Here is a 19,721-nt window from a genome sequence, read left to right on the forward strand (position 1 = left end):
TATTATAATAGTTCTTAAATGTCTTCTAAAATTTTATTTCTCCAAGATACACATTTCATACTTAAATCCAAATGAAATCTGATGATCTCCAAGTCCTCTCTGAATAAATCAGATGTACCTCATGCAGTTCTGGAACCTCCCTGTACTACCAACCTAAATTTTCAAATGGGAAAACCAATTGTAGCAAGTACAAAGAAATCAGTCCTAGGACCAGGAATACCATTCAGATTTCTTGACTGCCTTTAACTGTGTGATGTCCTCCTTCAAGTGAAGTATTAAATGACATGTAATGGTAACTTCCTAGATTTTCACTTGTTCAAATCTATTGTTTGCATATCTACAAGTTACTCAAAATGAAACAGAGTCAGTGAAAAAGTTGAAGGAATAGGTAGATGAAGAAAAGTGTCCTATGTTTTGCCCTAATTTGGAACACGTCAGCTGTTGTTAGCTCATGTTGTTATGACAGAAACAGTGTAATTTCTCGCTACATTGGACATAAATAACATGCTGAAGTGAATACTGAGAGAGGGAACATTTATTCTATCTGTATGTACTCAAAGGTGAAGACAATTATCAAACATTAACTTGTTAAAAAAAAATTACAGTAAAGTCAAGTTTTACAGGCTTGACTATATCCATTGTACTGCATACACATTTCACCTGCTGTCCCATGTCCAAAGCCAATTCCAAAGCTCAGTTCTTCTATCATATACTTTAGCCCTAGGAGTTGGAAAGTGCTCCTTACCAGAATGAAAATCCATGTTAGAATAGATTCTCTAGCAGGCAAATGCATAAGAGTCTAACAGCATAAACTAATTCTGATGCAGTCTGATGAGAAACACCCATCTGACTGCATCAAAAGACAACACTGAAATGGATCTAAGATGGATCCTGACAAAACGGAATGTTCTGAATATGTGGTCAAATGCATTCAAATCACTAGTAGCTGCTACTATAAGTTTCTGTTTAAAGATGAGAAACTTGCAAATTTCTTGTGAATTACTTTTTTGTTTGTTTTGGAAGGATTAGTTGAACTGACAAAGATTTCTAGTGGCAAGTAGTCAGTCAGCCTTGTGATTGATTTATACACAGCATGTATTATCTAATGATATTTCTCAAATACCAGCTCTGCAAGTCCTTGGAACGAGATGGATTTGGTCTTGAATATGTCCCTGGGATAAGCAGAACAAGCATAAAAGTCAGAGAAAGGCCTCAGTTCTGCAGCAGTGGGAAGTCACAGCATCTGTGAAACTCGAGCCATTTGATCTTGCCTTTGAGGCTGATGAGATTTTCTGTCAGAATTTTTCAGTGGTCGAGTATTAGCCACCTAATGCCTTTCCATGGAGGATACCTATGGTAGGCAACAGATCTGTTCACAGTGATACTGCTTTGTGCTACACAATGTGCCAGCAGGGCTGTACTTTGATATTGTGTCTGTAAGTTAAACACTCCTTTGCAAAAATGTCCCAAATTGCCATTCCTTTTTCATGCACATGGTACATTGCAAATGAGATACTCACTAAAATCTGTAATATGGAACTTCACAAATCATTTAGAAATTCCATACAGCTGGGCCTAATGGCTTTCCATTTCACAACACTTCTGTGACATTTTGGCACACTGGAGTCAGACCCTAAAAATCTGCATGCTCATGCTGACTTCCTCAGCCTGCTGTGATGTGCCCACCATTAATGCAAAAACTGAGGAAGAAAGCAAGAAAATGGAGAGGGTGCTTTCTTCATTCTTGGTCTCTCTGAGGAGGAATTTTGGAAGGGTTGCAACTGATACTTTCATTTTGACTTTGCATGTGACAGCTTCCAGTGCCTGTCAGGCCCCAGAGAGACTCCAGTCTCACCTGCATGATATTATGTGGTGCAAGTACCACAGAACCCACCTTAACACAAATTCAAAGACCATATTCCTAGAATCAGAAGGTTACTACAATATTAAATACTAAGACAACTTTGTCAAGGCAGACGAGGCTGTGTGTTAAAAAGAATAATGAACAAAATACTTCAAATCTCTCCTTCACCAACTAAATTATTATAGAGTCAAAGGAACTGTAATGAACAAATTGAAGGAAATTTCCTATACGGTATTTGCCTCTTACCTCTAAAGTGGCAGTGACAATTTGATTCCCAATTGTGGAGAAGTCAGAAGGAAAGTCATTAGTCCTTAGGTAAAGAGCTACCACGGTGGAGAAGATGCGGATCATTGTTTCATCACTGAAAGAATTAATGGTGCAAATGTTGAAGTGCCGCAAAAAGCGAGGAGTGATGGGATTCCTGCCCCCACCTGGAGGGCCCATGGCAGCCAGTAACTGGATGTCCACAAGGGTGATTTTGGAGGTGTCCTTTAAATCATACCTTCAAAATGAAATGCAATGCAATGTGACATTTAGGTACAGATATAACACCTTTGGTACAGCTTAGATGCATCGATATTACAGAAGCGCTCTCTGCAGGCATAACAGAGGTAATTACAAATATTTTAAAAATAGAGTATGGACTGTATGTAATATTACAGGTATTTGTATATATTTCATATTTTAAAAAAAAACAACTCTCCCTCCCCAAGAAACCAAAGAACAACTAGTCCTTTAACTGTGTGCCAGTTAATCTCAACATATCAAATGTTGGCCTGAAAGATTATTTGTTTAAACTGGGTTACATAAAACCTGATATGAAATTTTGACATGAATATTAAAACCATAATGTGGCAAGAGAGAATATCTCTATTTGAGAGTAACAGATATCTGAGCAGTGCCTGGAATTGCACAAGTAACTGAGAAGTGCCTAGAATGATAGAATAATCCAGACTGGAAAGACCCTCAGGAGACCACCTGCTCCAATTTTCCAATCTAAGCAAAGCCAAAAACCTCAGGAGCAAGGAAGACTTTCAGCTTATTTTATTTCATGCCTATTACCAGAGTTGATTTCACTCTTAATTTAAAAAAATATTTTCAGATCTTGTGAAAAAAAAAAAGTTGATGACTAATAGAATCATGGATGATAGGAAAAACCAATGTAAGGATTAAAATCAAAAAATTTATATAAACTGCATATATATATATCTATATATGTATAGAAAACTGCTAACTCACTCTAAGGAGCAAGAGAAAGGAAAAGAACAAGAAACTGCACTGGAAAAATAAAAATAATTAAAAACACAGACATAAAAAAATAAAATCAAGGTGTAAATGAAAAATTTATTTAATATATCCTAATGCTGCTGAAGGCCAGCAGTAAAAAATTCTAAAAAACTCAAAACAAAATTGATGATCAATTTCCTAAAATGAGAAGTCCTCAGACAGCAATATACAAGTTGCTTCAACTTTAAATAATGTATTTTTATATAAACTAAATCTATCCTAACATTTACAAACCACTACAAAAAGTTTTGAAAATAAAATTCAAGGGAATAAATAACTATAACAGTAAATGCAGCAACAAAATTTCAATTGTATTTCAAATAATTACCAAAATCCATGGTCAGAGAACTGTCTTAAAAGTTCTATAGGAGGCTGTGCCCCATACTTCTCCAAAGCAGGCATGTTCATGTCATCTACAAAAATAATGCACTTTTTTCCCATTGGAGGGCCAAAGACTCCTTTGCGCCTCTTGTCCAGCCTGGCCATGATGATGTTCTAGAATGCAAACAGGAATATCAAAAACATAGATTAAATATTCACATACTTAATCTTTTTGAAACTTAAATTATCTGTTCTACTGACCTGGGTCTGGTTGGCACTGGTTCGAGCCGAAAAGTTAATGAAGAAGGGAAAGTAGAGCTCCCTTTCCAAGTTGTTCATTAACTTGTCCTTGACATACACAGACTTCCCAGTACCTGTTGGTCCCACTAGGAGCAGTGGTCTGCACAGAGAGAGAAAGAAGGCACAGGAACTGCAGAAACCTAACATTGCAAACTAAGTGCAATTAGAAGTCAGAGGTTTTACTAAATTGCCCTTTTTGTTCTAACTCTAAAAGCATTGCATGCCTAAAGAAGAAACTAAAGTGTTTTAACATATCCATTAAACCCTTTCATAATTTTGATTTGCTTCCACCATTAAGAAAATGAGAAGAGAAAGAAACATTTCTCATTCCCTCATTCTGCTGGTGGTGGAGTACATGAACATACATGGGAGTTAAATTTCTCCTGATAGGTTTTGCATTAGTCCAAACTTCATAAAGCTTTCAGCTTTTGAATTTAACCTGAGGTTGTTTTTTATTTCACTCTCTTACATGACCTGACCATGGCTAATATAACTGATTTTTATATGATTAATCAAAGGAAAAAAATTAAAATATGTATTTATTTACCAAAGAAGAAAGAGGGTACAAAACCTCTCTGGGCTGTCCTAACGACATCATCAGAATGAGAAGACTAAAATGAAATAATAAGGTTCCATAAAAATACCAAAACCAGACTTTAAGGCAAATTGTATTGTTTGTAATAATGTCTATTTTTAAAAGGCCAAATAAACTTCAAGGGTTTGATAAAAACAACAATTCAAGGGAAAGAATAAGAGATATTTCTACCCATGACCCATACTTCAGAAATTTGTATTGAAGCAACTCACTTTCCGTGGGTAATGAAGAGGTCTAACAAATAGGTGTATCGAACTGTGTCCATAGTTGGGACTATAATATCTTGAATCTTCACATTTTTATCACTGTGACTAATTTGTTCAATAAATGCATTCCAATGAACCCAAGTTCCTTTGCCTTTCAGCTAGGAAGAAACACAGGTGTAAAATAGATTGGTGTGATACATATGAAGGGTTTTCTCTACTACTTGACTTTTGAAAAATTAAAATAATGAATTTTAATAAATTAGTGAATGTTCAATGTTTCGGAAGTTCATACATCTAGTTTGCTTTACCTCAGCAAAAGAATACTTTTAGGTGATAAAGTACATACCTAGACTTAGACTCGTTTCTTTTCTTAGAAGTTTTGTTCAGCAAAACCAACCAACCAATTAACCCCACACAGAAAACCACAACAAAAACCAAGAGAAGAACATTTCTAATAGACACTATAAACAAAATTGTAACATAAGCAAACTGCCCATAGGTTTAATATCCTGCTTTCCCTCTGGACAGTCCCCATTATTCCTTCTATAGGAAAGCACATTTGAGGCTGTCAACTTTGCTTTAGCTATAGAATAACTATAATGTGACACTTTTACAAATATAACTGAAATGTACATCTTGTTATTTCCTAAAAAAAAACTGGTCAGCACACTAGTATTTGAAAGAGAAAAAGGAATGAAAAATGCACCATGGGATTTAATCCAACACCAACACTCTAAAACACCCAAAAAGCTTTGTAAAGTTAAAATACCCACCTAAGTTGTATTTTCCTTCCATTCCTACTGCAAGGGTCTATTTAGTGAATGCAGAAGCAGCCAATCCTACCTCATACATGTAGTCATAGACCAAGCCTTTCTCTTCAAAGGGACACTCCCATTTTCCCACACTCGTTGGTACAGTATCTGTTGTAGATTCCTCAGACAAAGTGTCCCTCAAGAAATTATCAAAAATTATCCTGCTGTCACCATCACAAGTCCCACCAATGGACCAGACTGTGGCAAAAGCAAAGCAACCCTGCAAGGACAAAAAGATTAGCAACTGTCTAAAAAATTGACATTGCATGAATCTTGTACAGCCTGATTAACAAATCTAATTCTGAAAAATACTGCTAAGCAGAGAGGTGTTACAAATTGCCCTTGAATAGCCTTGGTCTAAAGAGATTTAGAAGTCTGATTAAAGGCAGAGCACACAAAAGTCTTACTCAAGGATATGTATATGACAAAAAATAAAGGCCACTGAACTAAAGCATTATGTCGCATTACAAAGCCTGAGAAGAGTTCTAATCACAAATCAGGGTCTAGGAATTTTCTAATTCAATTTTAAATAACTACTTTTACATTCTGTTTTCTTCAGTTTTTCCTAAGAACAATCATACAGGGTCAGACAGAGGATCCAACTATTTTAACAGTCAGAAAACAATCTTCCCAAGGAAATTTTGTTCAAACAGCCAAGCCAATCATTGTTACATGAACTTGTATTTCCTTTCAGGGAAAGAAGACACTTTGCTTCAGCTAATTCATTGGTTAGTTAAAAAGCACATTTAACAGAAATACTATCCCAGTTAATTGGAAAAATAGTAACATTTTTGATCACATTTGTTACTTGTAAGACTTCTATCTAATCTGGGCACCTCCAGAGTATGGGGAGAGAGAGCAAGGAGGTAGTGAAATTGTTTCACAAGCTTCCTATTCCCAAATTAAAGTGGTTTTGATGAGTACAATTGTTTTGAAAACCAGCACCTGCAGAAATAAATATACATTTTTCTACAGGTTAAAAAACCAACCATGATCCAGGCACGGATGTTTTTGTTGGTGGGATCTTCTTGCACAGTTGGACAAATCAACATTTCAAAAAGCCGTGTGAGAGCTACTACAACATTGGTGCTGCTTGTAGGTACCAGTTCCTAAGAGATTCAAAGGGCTGGGTGTTAGACTTGGCATGCTCAGGTAGTTTATCTTTTGGAGCTAAAATACTAAAAGAATTAGATCACTAGCTATTTCTGAACAAATATTAGAAGGCAAGGTACACACTGACTTTTACTCAAAAAATCATTTACCCTCCTCTATTCCTGAAATGTCAAGACCTTTAGTTTATTAACCATGTCCATGTGACAACTAAAATCATACATCTTAAACCAAAACAAACCCCAGATAAGTAACTACAGCAACACATGAGCACTATGTTACACTCAGTTCGCAGGGAACTACACATATGTTTCCCCTAACACCTAAAAAAGTACTTCCCTATTCAACACGACATCTTCAAGGAAAAAGAATGTACAATTTTCTCTGGGGAAGACTTTTTATTCAGTGTTTTAATTACTTACTTTACTTTTGAAAGTACTATCAAGTTTCAAGTCTTAGCTGGCATTCTCATTTTAGCTTTCCAAACTGGTCCCAAGAGCTGCCATTCTAACCATGCTTCTCATAAGAGAGCAGTCGCTCTCCACCAAGGGTAACAAACTGGGAATGGTCAGTAGCTACTGCAGGAAAAAATGGCAAAGAATATACCTTGCACTTTTTCTGACGGATTTTTAATGCTGGTGGTATCAACCAGTCAAAAAGTCCCTGCAGAAGATCTTGATGGTCCTTTGAATTCAGAGGTTCAGGCAGTTTGCTCAACCAAGAGGTAACAAGAGGTTCCCAACCCAGCTGAGAAGGTTCCAAATAAATCATGCCACAACGACTGACTGTAGCAGGCTAAGGGAAAATGGTGCACTCGTTTTATTGTACATTTAATATTCTGAACTTTGTTCTATAGTTTCATTAAAAATAAACTTACTGATGCCTGGGAAAGATCCATTGTTTCAAAAATAAGAGTCATCTGAGGGGACATTTGGATGACTTCCCCACTCATCAAACAAAGCTTGAAAGAAAAAAAAAATCACATGCAAGATTAAAAAAAAACAACTAGTTGTAAATTACATTCCCTATCACAGGAGAGTTCTACATGAAAATCAGAGAAACCAAGTATAACCAAGGGTAAGATCAATCACATAAAATGTTATCTCACTTGCAGCAATAGATTTTAATAAAGTTTCAGCTAAATTCTTCACTTAAATCACAGTACTCCATAGTAACCTACTAGTAAGGTTCATCACAATCCATCTTGTGTATGATAGGATAAAGAAAAGGCAGGAAGCATAAAGCAGAAAGGATATCTGCTGCGATTGCTGCTAATCCTGGAGCATTCCAGCTGGAAACCCACCATTCCTACTAATTAAAATAAAAGTCCAGTTTGAGAATTTTGACACATTATCATCCAGAACTTAAAATGTTTTCTCTAATTTTTATATTCACTTTGAGATTCCTAGGGCACATTCACAAAAGTGCTGTAAGGTTACAACTTTGACTTCAGAAGCCACTACTTTGAAAATACAACCCTTTGTCTGTTGGGACTGTCTTGAAATATGTCTAAGTTTGTGCAGGTTTAGGAACTATGGGATTTACACTGAATATAAGTAATTTTATTTTTTGAAATTTAAATTTCAATTATTTATGTTACAAAATTACAATATGTTACAAAATTATGATATGACATTAAGGATATACTGTATATTCAATGGCTTTCAGCAATTAGTTGATTCTGTGATTATGATTCCAATAAAGTAAAACACAACAAACAAATAAAACCCCAACCAAAAAGCACCAAAAAAAGAAGCTTACAACTTGTCACCAAGCTTACAACTTGTCACCAACGCCACCTTGGCCTTGCTCTTTCCAAATGCTGCGCACTTTAGTTTGCATTTGGGATTTTATATGGAGAAGAATATTTTTCAAAATGTCACATTGTTTTATTTGGGCCTTGATTTCCACTGGCTGATACCTTTTTGTTGTCATCCAGCACCGTGTTCATGCTTTCTATCCACAGAGTGTCGATGGGGCCATCAAAGATCACCCACTTGCGATCAGGGGTCTCAGACAAGGCGAATTCCCGGAAGGTTGTAGCGACGACACCATCTGTCCACTAGTGAGGGTGGACGTGGGGATGGCAAGGGAGACAAAGAACAGAGAGTTCAACCTGAGCCTCCAGTCACAGACCCCCTTCCCTTTGCTTTCCATTATCCCTCCCTTTTCATTCTTCTCTCTTGTTCTGCACAGAGCAGCACACGACTTAACAGTTTCACTGGGGGCCTTGCAACAACAGCAGATTTTAAAAGAGAGTCTTTTTCACTTGAAAAAAAAATTGTAACAAAAAAGACCAGCAATTCAATTTACTGAAACTTAGAAGTGCTTCTGCTCTGCCTTGTATCTGTTTCTCTCCAGAGTCACCCTAATTTTTACTATTTCACATTCACTTATCCATATTGTTCCTTCTCCAAACCTAAGTTTCACACATGAGTTCATAAATTTTTCTACATAGTTTTTGCATTACTTTGATTACACAGATTAAGAATAGACAAAGAAATAAATACAGTTAAGTTTGATATGATTTCCTAGCATGGATATAACCATGTTAGGATGATGACCTTTGAAATTGTATTGCTCTTTTTTTTTTTCATATTTCAACTTATATAACTGCATGGCACAGTATTTCTATATACTAATTAAAAACAAGTCATAAAAGTATTAGTTAAAATAAAATTTACAATTGTGTTCTCATCTGTGTTTAAAAACATGAAGTCATGAATTCAACAGTTTACTATCCAGAATAATGGAGGTCTGACATATGCAGGAAACACTATTTTTTAAACATACATTACCTCATGGGATATTGGATCAAACTGCCCAAAAAGCTGACCCATAGTGATGGATTTTGGATTCATAGTTCTAAAAATTACTTTTTCTTCTTCACCATAACCACGCTTTTTCATAAGAGACAGTGTATCTGCCAACACATGGAGAACTTTGGTCTTCCCAGAAAAAGGTTCCCCTACCAGCATGAAGCTGTTAAACGGAAAAAAACCCTGCTATTAATAAATTTGCCTTCCAATTTAGACTTTTACAGATCACATGAAGGCCAACAGTATCACACATATGCTTAAAGACAATTTTCACCTAATTTTCAAAAATCAGAGCAAGTAAATTTGCTTTGTATATACAAAACATCATTTCAGCAAAACCAGCTTATTTGCACATGCACTGTATGCATGTTTTCCTCTAAAACCTAGATTTTATGACCACACTTGTTCAATTATTTGCTGAATGAGATTACTTTGGAGTTTCACTTCAATGTAGGCAGAGTTTTTAACACTGGAAGAACACAAACAGAAAACTTTTGTAGTCATCCAGCAGAGGGATGTGACTATAACAAGGTCTCACAGGGAAGATTAATTAATTAACTGAATATTAACCATTATATGGCTAATGTCACATTGTATATATTTTCTGCACACAGTTGTTATTCTGTAATAAAAGCTTGGAATAAAATGGCACAGATCTGATAACTAGTATTTTAATATAGACAAACTTTTACAATCCTAAGTCCATCCTGATATCAACACCTAAAATCACTATACATGTGAGGCTACTTCTGATATCAAGAAGAGTACAATGCCCCAGACAAACAGGCACAAGAATTTTGGGACATTAAAAGCAGCATCACTGATCAACTGTTCCAATACACCCCTAAGACCTCTTATAACTTCATATAAAAAACTGCTACAGTCTAAGTCAAAATTACAAAAGATACTGCTTGTGAAACAGTGATGAGAATCTTACCCATGTCTAACAATCATCATTTCATATGTCTGTATAATTTTCTCCATAAAAGTTGTTACAGGTTGGACATTATGTTTAATGCAACATTCGTTGGCACATTCCAGAAAATCCTGAAATCAAAACAGATCATAATCTTATAATTGCTGCAATTTAAATTACTGTCTTGGACTACAATAAAACAGTCTATGCTCATCAATAAGGGTTTCAAATTAACTAATAACTGAAATAGTACTAGTCGGAATATAGCAAACTTCCTGGAGAAAAAAAGTCACTTCTGTACTTTACGTGCTAGAACAGGATTTAACCACAATTTTTATCTTGAGGAGAAGGCATATCACCATCAGGGAAACCAGTTGTATGCTTTGGAACAATACACTTTTATCAAGATTGTAGCATTTACTTGAAACTTAAAAGTTAATCCATTTTGTCTTTTCCAACATACTCATCTTCTTCCCAACCATCCTCCTACAAAGGAGCTGTGCTGTAAGTATTGCTATAAATAAAATACAAACAGAAAGTTTAATCTCATTAAACTACGCCCAAAAATTAGGAAAGAAATCAGTCAGAGAGCCTAAAATTTGGTAAATCTGCAGGTCAGCTTCCTGTAGGACACAACCCCTCTGAATGTAAGGGAATTCAGATGTGGATTATATTCAGCACAGATAAAAGAATTTTCTTTGGTACTAAGTTTCATTGCAAATATTCAGCAATTTTTCTCATCTTGCAATAACTCACTAAATTAATTGTACTTGGTTAAAAAGCAAATCACCAAAAACCAACCAACAATGATTATGACCAAGGAAAAATTACAAGAATACTTACCTTGTAGTCTGCCTCAGGAAGCTTAATTCCAGGAAATAAATCACTGGTTATACCCATGAACAGAGGTATATCATGGGACAAAAATTTAGGCTCATTCACATCTTTAATGGATCTAAGAAGCTAGAAGAAACAAATACATTTTACTGTGCCTGTTAACAGACATAGAATAAACTGTTCAGCAATTAAAATAATCTAATATGTAACAGATTAATTCATTAAGTGGTGCCTTTGATAAGCAGTTAAGCCCAACTGTGCCATTTGTGTATTTTATTATCTTCATTTCATGAATTAAGAAACATGGATCAGCAATGAGGCAAAACATGGTGGAACCACCTTCAGAACTCACAACTGTGGGCATCTATAAAATTCCTTAAAGAATTATTCCCTCAGGAACTCACCAATATATCTTCATCTTCTGTGGGAAATTTCAACTTCAGATTCCCAGCAGCCACCAACACAGCCTTGACTGCTCTCATGCCATAGTCATAGTGGTACTGGGAGGAAAGTTGCTCTGAACAAAGCCTGTAGGTCATGACTATCTTCACTGACAAGGACTTAGCATTCAAAAATCCATATGAATAGAGTGAAATCTCTGCTATCAGAGCATAGTTAGGAACCATCATGGCTACTGTTCGGAAAAGAACCTGAAATATATACCCAAAGAAATATCTTTAAATAAGTAATTGAGAAATGGGAAGTAATTGAGAACTTTTACAGGTGTTGGATTAGTAGTAACCCCATCACAGCATTTCTAACTGAAAACAGTAACAGCATGTTCAACAAAGTAATGCTTAGTGTGATGAGGTAAATTGTAGATAATTTAAAATAGTTACAAGTGGAAAGCAGTGGCCTGCAGAACATTTGGGAGCCAATGAAATAGAAGAATTATCAATATTTGCAGCTTGTGACTCCCTAGAAAGTTAATCTAAGATGCCATCAACATCCATCTCAATGTACAATCCAGTCCAGAAAAGACAGTATCTCTCCCAGTTTTTTTCCCTCATCAGTGTCTCAAGAATGCAGTTTGCCCCTTGCATGGATACACCCAGCACAGCAGTAAGGAAGGAAAACATGGTCCACGGCAGGTGAGAGGATACACTTCCTTTCCTTAAGCAAACTGCAGCTGGTGTGCTCCTCATGCTGCATCATCTCTGCTTTCAGTTAGCTAAGCCTCCTCAGTGAAACAGCTCTTATAGTCAAAACAATCACCTCAAAGGTCTTATTTCATCGGGTAATCTAAGCAAATTCATTCCATCTATTAAGTGTCACTCACTAACACCCTTTTTAAACAAAATGACAATAAATGCAATGCAAAAATATTTTCATAAAGCATTTTTCCCAAAATACCTGTCCATCTTACAAATTTAGTACCCAAACACTATAATCTATCCACAGCCTGACACTTGCCTTTGGCCTGGAAAAATAAAGAAAAACACTAATAAAAATGAGAAAATTAAATATATTTTTAATTCCTTAAAAAAGAACAAAGCACTCAGGAGGAAAGAAAAAACCCCAGGCTCAATATGTGTAAATCTTATAACAGATGTTATATAAACCACATGTTTATATTTCAGGTGGTCAAGTCCAGATTAGTACCAGCAGTACACTGGTCCCTCAATTTTTTTTTAAAAGCTCATTCTTAAACAGAAGTATCTATTTTATTATTTTACCTTCAGATTATCTGGAAGTTCAGAACGTCCTGCATAACCTGGATTCATAGTAATAGCTATGAAACAGTTGGGGTTAAGCTTCAGCTCAGTTCCTTCAAAGAGAAATGTTTCTTGTTTTGTCTGGATGGCTCTCTGGATGCACAGGATCTGCTGGGCCACCACAGACAGTACTTCCAGTTCGATGCGATTGAATTCATCAAAACATGCCCAGGCACCTGATGAAGCCAAACCCTTGAAAAACTGCAAAGAAAGAGAGCAATAATATTGGTACAGAGCCTTAGAAGATTCAATAGAAACTAAGAGTGTCATGTTGGAAGTTTAATTACACACACACATAAAACAGACAATTACGATAATATCTAAGCCTGTTTAGATCATAGGTCTGTGATATACTGAAGAACAAAGTTTCTTCTTTGTTCTAAAGAAAACTAAATCAGAAGATCCCAATCCCATGAACTCTTGTTTCTTTCAAGTTTTAATTAGCAATTTAATAGGATTTCATAAAGCACAGAAAATGCAACCCTGAATGTACATACTGGTCTCTACATGTTTCAGACCACAGGTGCCACATTTCTTTAAGTGTCTCTGCAAAGTAGGGACCCTACAATTTTCATCCTAAAAATAAAATGCAAAATATATTTATTTTCTATTTACCTTTCCCATTGCCAGGTAATCAAGGCCATCAGAGCAGTTGAAGACAACACACTGAACAGCAAGGGCTTTAGCCAAATCTTTGGTGGTCTCTGTTTTACCTGTCCCTGCCGGACCCTCTGGCGCACCACCGAGGTTTAAATAAAAGGCTCCAATCTAAATCACAGAAATAGTTTATGGAAATTATACTCCAGCAAAGAAACTCCAGTATATGATAGTGAGAAAAGCTGTATCTGAGATGACTTTGGTAACTTTCAGTTGTCAGGTTAGTTGAGGATAAACCAATACAATAATAAACACCTCTGCTAAGAGCCAGGGTACTAAAAAGTTACCAAACTTGTAGTACTCTTAGGAACAATATCATCACAAGTGGCTCCTTCTTCACTTAGGTTAGCAACCACAGAACATCAGAAAAGTACTCTGTGTTCTCATAATCCATACAGCAATAAAATACAGGGTGTTTTTTCTATTTGCATTTTAAAAAAAAACACATCCCCAACAGAACAATCCACAAATATTTCAGCCAGGTTGGTGGGTTGTCCACATTTGTTGTTATGAGTGAGTTTCACGTCCAATATTCTACAGGAAGTAAAATCTTTGAAAACCTCATTTCAGCAGCAATAGCAGAGTCTGACAGCAGCTGTAAGCCCTAAAAGTATGGCTGTAATGAACAGTGGAAGGAACACTCCAGCACATAAATGCAGCCTCAGTGGCACTGCTGGAAGGCCGTACCAGGGTGCGGTAACACCTGTCTGTGAGGGGAGTGATGACGAGGCGCGGGGAGTTGCCCAGGTACTCGTAGGCGTATTTGACATTGCAGTTGATGATGCAAACACGGACGTTCTCAGATTGCCAATAATAGCGGAGCTGTGCAAGCCACTGAAAGTCTGTCTCACTCTGCACACCTGACGAACACAGAGTTGAAAGCAGTCATAAAAGACATTTTAGATAACTGGATCTTCTATTACAGCTAAATTTAGAACTGCTTTGAAATTATTAATGTTGGTGCTCATATCCAAAACCCATCTTAATACTGTACTGTTTTAGGCAGTAAAATCTGATTGGTTAACTATTTTTCATTAACTATGTGTAAAGACACGTGAAGAAAAGTGTTTTAAAAGATAATTACCATTTTCAATCATTTCCTTGATGACATCTCTAGCATGAACATCAATAGTAACCAAGGCACCCAGTGTAATCCTTGTTTGCTTTGACAGTTTTCCTCTTACCAGCTCCACAATATCATTAAGTTGAAGCTGAAGTGTATCATAATAACCCTTTAAACCCTAGGAGAGAAAATGTAATTTTGAAACTGTTCACACTACAGTTTCAAGTGTTCCAGACTTCTTCTTGTTGACCAAATATTTCAACAGCAGTTGCTTATTAATCTATTCTTTTCAATTGTCATGTTTTTGCATCAACTTCTCTCTCATTCACAACATTATGCATTTATGTTGCAAAGCTACATTTTAATCTGTGCTTGCTCTAAACAAGAATACTTGAATGAAGGGTGTAAGTACTTGAATGAAAGGTATAAATCATGTACATAAATTCATGTATGTCAAACTCATGCACTCGTAATTTTTCAAATTTTATTTTGATTGTAGAAAAATACTTGATTAAGCAAAATACATCAGCTGAAATGAAACATTAAAAAGGATTTAAAAAAATATATGCATTACACAGTACCTCAGGGCCACTGCGAAGAACTTCATGTACCTCACTTGTCCAGTACATTTGAGACACACACAACACTACTTGTCCAGGCCACTCCAGAACCCATCGTTTTCTCTCAGTCTCTAGATATGCCTGAAAAAGTTAAATACAGTATTCAAACATATATATGTGAATATATAATGTAATACAGAAATATATAAGGTGATCCTATTAATATTCTTTGGTGAAAAATATTATTTTTCTATTTGCAACATCCAAATAGACTTTTAAATGCTCTTTCTCCCTTAGATTTGCAATTTGTTATTCAATAATTTTAAGGAATCTTGTAAGTATCTTTCCATATTACATAAATATTCACAACCTGTTAACTTCATACAAAGAAACATATTCTATCTAGTGATTTTCTTTTAGGAGGGAGAAAGCACTTACAAGCATTGCATTTCTAATTTGTAACTAAAGAAACCCAAATTATTTACATCAGGGTATACCCCATAAACAGTGTTGCTGTCAAACTTTTAAAAGAATTCATATCCCGTTGATTCTTACTCAAACTAAACTCTATCTTATGTCACAGCCTATAAATACAAGTCACATTAACTTGGTCCTGGCCCTGTAACTGCATTAACTCCTGTGCTGAGGAAGAATTTTAGAAAGCCAAGAGACAGCCATAAAATAAAGATAAGTGCTACAGTTATTTAATTATCACAAACCCCATACCATTCTTGATTTGTCAATAACATCACGTATAGTCTTCAGCATAATGTCTTCTACTTGAATTAACCACTTCTCCACTGCACCTCGAGCTTCAGAAGTAGAAATGTTTGAAATCAGTTGGACGCGCTCGCCTTCGGAACTACACATTCCTTTAATATCCAAATTGCGAAGGAAATCCAGCTTAGCAATGCCTTCAAAACACTTCTTCAAGTGAGGCTGAACTCTGAGAGGATCCTTAGTCTCTGACAGGATCTCCAACATTTCATCATTAGACAAGAAAAAGAAGCTAAAAAAAATTAGGGAAAAAAAAAGAAAAAAGACAACTGCATTATCAAGCTACTTCTCAGACTGACCTTATTCACAACAAAATAAACATTCAGTATTTGTATTTTTTAAACAGCCAAAACTCATCCTACCGGGGAAAGAAGAGACGTTTTTTCTCAAGGTAAGCATTAAGCCCTTTCATGATTTTGTCTAGAAGCTCATTACTGGTCTGAAGCTTCTCTGTTAACCCTGGCAAGGAAGTAGCAGCAAGAACCTGTAACAAATACATGCAAGCTATCAGTTAAATAAAATACTTCAAACAATAGAAGTTAATCAAATAAAGAACAACGTGACTTTGTTCCTAGAAAGCCCAGGCAACTGATGTTGTAGTTCATTGTATATATTCTGAAAACAAAACATCCCCACCCAAAAGAAAAAGTGAGAGAAGCTCCTGTTTCCTGTTAGTAATGGGAATTTCCCTTACCTTTGGGTCTTCAGCACAAAATTTCATAATCTCTCTCCAGAATCTATCCACAGTCTGGAAATGTCGCCCCTCTTCTGGCATCTGTTGCATAATATCCTCAGAGGAAAAAATGGGTTCCAAATAAAGCCACTGTGCTTGTACCTTCAGCCAATCATCAATATTCTCCTGAATTTGAATTAAGCGACTTTCCCATTCCTTAACAAATATTTAAAGAATGTTATCTTGATATTTCCAAGCAAATAATGTTAAGAGACAATAAATTCAAGAAAGGTATTCTAGCTCCCAAAGAGAAAAAAATAATCATCTAACAATAAACTAAATAAAAGAAAAATATTTATGAGTATTTAGGGTCTTTGACATATACAAAAGCCAAAGGAACTCAGCACCTTTACCTACTTGGAAACAAATTTTCTAAAATGCAGTTATCACTTCAGTGCTATCAACTTTTAGCAACTTAAAGGTCAAGCAATACCCAGGAGGCTTTTTCATCTCCTCACAGCAAGGAGTTCTTGCAGCTGCATTACAGGAGGGACACCAGAATACCAGAAAGGCCACATTAAATCACAGGAGAGATCCAGCCAGTCCCGTATCCTTTCCTAAAGTGGTCAATAGCAGATACCTCTCTATCTGCTCTCTGTAAGGGTAAATACTGCATTTGTACACTGAGCCTGCTTGACCCTGAAGATTTCCTACATAAACCAACAAAGAACTGCAAAGCAATTCCAGCAGCTTCTATCCTGTCACTAGTCATGGTGTTAAGCACCACGAAGACTTTACCCAGGTGTAAAGTGTTCCCATCATTTTTCTGAGGCCTGATTAAAAAACCTTCTCCCAGCCATTAAGAAGTTTTCTTGCTCAGGGAAAAAATGAGTCCAAAACTAAATTACTAAATATTCTTATTAACAACAAGAGAAACAATTTTCAGTTATTAAGAAGCAAGGTTAAAGACACTAATGAAAATAGTGATTTCGCAAAACATGTGAAAAAGTAATCACATTCTCTTGGTTGCACTTGGATTTGAGTGGAAAAAGGAATACCAACACAGAAATAAGGTAAGTATGGCTCACATAAACTCACAATATTCTTGCTGGAAAATCAATGACAGCATTTAATTCACAACTCAGACAATAAAGATGTAATATAAATTGTATACTCTTGCACAGTAGTTATCCTACAAATAAAAATGGTTGAAAAAATATTGATTGTACCTTAATTTCTTTGTCAAATGGTTTAATGAAAGGTGATCCTCTCATTGTCTGAGTTTTCATAATCTGGTCATCAAGAAGAGCCTGAATATCATCCACTGAAGACAGAATGTGAATACCAGTCTCACGATACAAATTTGTGTTGAAGGAAATTGAATCCCAGACTTCCATCATGGTATGCATTGCCTTCTCCAAGGAAAATTCCTATTTAAAAAGAAAATAGTTTGGTGTAGTCACTGAATTGGTTTTTCCAACTCATTAATTCAATATATAAGCTTATCTAGCTGAATAAGCTCTTTTGCTCTAACAGCACAAGTTATTGCTTTTCCTCAGTACATCATTTTCTAGCACACAGAAAGCAGGACACTCAGAAAATACTAACAATGTAACATGAGATACAAATGTTTACTTGCTCTTCATTATCATCTAATCATCATTAACATCTTATCATCTAATGGATTATCTAATCATTTAGAGTCTCACCAAATCTCTTTTGCTGCCTAAGGGCAAAGACAAAAAATTCTAGTAAGTCATAAAGTATTCACTAAGAGACCAGACGTCATATTTGTCACTATCAAATCTCTGTGCTTACCTTGCTTGCACCCACACTTATAGCAGTAAACTCTTCCAAATAAGGGCCTAGATTCTGCTTTAAAATTTTTCTCAGGGTAGTTCCAGCATCTGGGGTTAAATCGTATCCTACTATATTTGACATCCGCTCCCAATGACGATCTCTCATGCCAGGGTTACAAAAGACAGTCACAGTGGGAATATTCTCCTAATTCAGAAAAGACATTGATAAGGTAAAAATTGTCATATGAATAATTTCTTAACTTTTTAATAATCTCTGATGTGCATTTAAAATTCTGCTGTAGTCCTTGATGACATGACTTGACTTTTTCTGAAAAGTGCAGATGGCTCCATTCAGTTATCCATTCCATTTCTAAATAATTATATTAGTTCCTGAAGAGGAAGTATACAACTATTAAGCACAGTCTTAGAAGAAAAGAGAAAATGAACAATTTTCCAGCCATATTATGGTAAATTTTGTTTGCATGAGCATTAACATAGAGTCTCATTTCAAAATTTCCAACTGCGTCCTCAAATGTTGCTTTGCACCCAAAAATCACTTTTCTCCTGTATGTGTTCACTCATTAACAATTCACATTCCTAAAACTATAAAAAAAACAAATCAATTTTATTAAAATGAATGGGACAGTACAATCTGGAAATGGTGATTCTGTGTGCTCTCTCTCTCTCTCTCTAATAATAGTCTCTGACACTGCATCATCTACCTGTACTGAGCACTGAATTTAGCATTTGTCCCTCAGCATCAGATATTAACATCCCTCACTTTTTCTTACCTTAAACTCTTTAACCTGTTCCAGAACTGAAGAACACATTGTAAGAGTTGCATTAGCCTTTATTGCTTTTACTGTCTTCACTTCTTCTTTGGGTCGTGGTGCCTTTTTCCTGTCCTGTGGCATTTTCTTCCTTTGTTGGAAGAGTTTTGTCACTTTATATAGCTCTCTATAAAACTCATCAAGCTCAGCCTCCATGCTTTCCCCATTTAGTTCCAAAAAGGTACCATCCATCCATCTGAGAAAAAACACAAGATTAGAAGACAGAATAACAAATGCATCCCACAAATATTTAACACTTGGTTTTGCAACACAAACAAGGTGTACAATAATAATTATTTAAATTAAAGCAAAGATCTTCTTTCCAATTATTGTCATTCTATGCAGAATTCTAATGCACAACTAAAGGTGGCTCAATCACACTCTCCTGTGTATTTGTGTAATTCTCTCAAGTCAGTCACAAACTGAAACCGAGTAACTGCATGAACTGAGAAATATTTAAATTAACCTCTGGATAGAGATCAACATATGACATTTAAAAATACACTGGGTCTTGTATTTTCAAAACCCCCATACTTTCTAGCTATAGCACGTTATAACTTCTGAAGAGTGCAGGAAATGA

At 35.8% G+C, this 19,721-nt stretch overlaps 1 protein-coding gene across 4 annotated transcripts in view; it reads right to left on the reverse strand.

Moving 5' to 3' along the window:
* Positions 1–19,721, reverse strand: part of DNAH12 (dynein axonemal heavy chain 12) — a 61,971-nt gene that overhangs the window by 27,611 nt on the left and 14,639 nt on the right. For all 4 annotated transcript variants that reach the window (XR_003536960.1, XM_027700441.1, XM_027700440.1 and 1 more), the window contains 24 exons: positions 19,103–19,337; positions 18,331–18,516; positions 17,742–17,942; positions 16,534–16,728; positions 16,202–16,323; positions 15,789–16,071; positions 15,084–15,203; positions 14,524–14,680; positions 14,127–14,299; positions 13,398–13,550; positions 12,744–12,983; positions 11,472–11,717; positions 11,074–11,193; positions 10,252–10,361; positions 9,294–9,477; positions 8,417–8,557; positions 7,373–7,456; positions 7,102–7,290; positions 6,375–6,494; positions 5,417–5,605; positions 4,580–4,731; positions 3,734–3,872; positions 3,480–3,646; positions 2,111–2,366 (listed from right to left, as the gene is read on the reverse strand). Coding sequence is in view for 3 of the 4 variants with exons in the window: in XM_027700441.1 (XP_027556242.1) it covers positions 2,111–2,366; positions 3,480–3,646; positions 3,734–3,872; positions 4,580–4,731; positions 5,417–5,605; positions 6,375–6,494; positions 7,102–7,290; positions 7,373–7,456; positions 8,417–8,557; positions 9,294–9,477; positions 10,252–10,361; positions 11,074–11,193; positions 11,472–11,717; positions 12,744–12,983; positions 13,398–13,550; positions 14,127–14,299; positions 14,524–14,680; positions 15,084–15,203; positions 15,789–16,071; positions 16,202–16,323; positions 16,534–16,728; positions 17,742–17,942; positions 18,331–18,516; positions 19,103–19,337 (4,162 nt within the window). In the remaining variant the exon portion in view is untranslated. The remainder of the gene's footprint in view (positions 1–2,110; positions 2,367–3,479; positions 3,647–3,733; positions 3,873–4,579; positions 4,732–5,416; positions 5,606–6,374; positions 6,495–7,101; positions 7,291–7,372; positions 7,457–8,416; positions 8,558–9,293; positions 9,478–10,251; positions 10,362–11,073; positions 11,194–11,471; positions 11,718–12,743; positions 12,984–13,397; positions 13,551–14,126; positions 14,300–14,523; positions 14,681–15,083; positions 15,204–15,788; positions 16,072–16,201; positions 16,324–16,533; positions 16,729–17,741; positions 17,943–18,330; positions 18,517–19,102; positions 19,338–19,721) is intronic.

This window comes from Neopelma chrysocephalum, unplaced genomic scaffold, assembly GCF_003984885.1.
Source record: "Neopelma chrysocephalum unplaced genomic scaffold, ASM398488v2 Primary Assembly neopelma1_147, whole genome shotgun sequence".
In the NCBI taxonomy this organism is placed as follows: domain Eukaryota; kingdom Metazoa; phylum Chordata; class Aves; order Passeriformes; family Pipridae; genus Neopelma; species Neopelma chrysocephalum.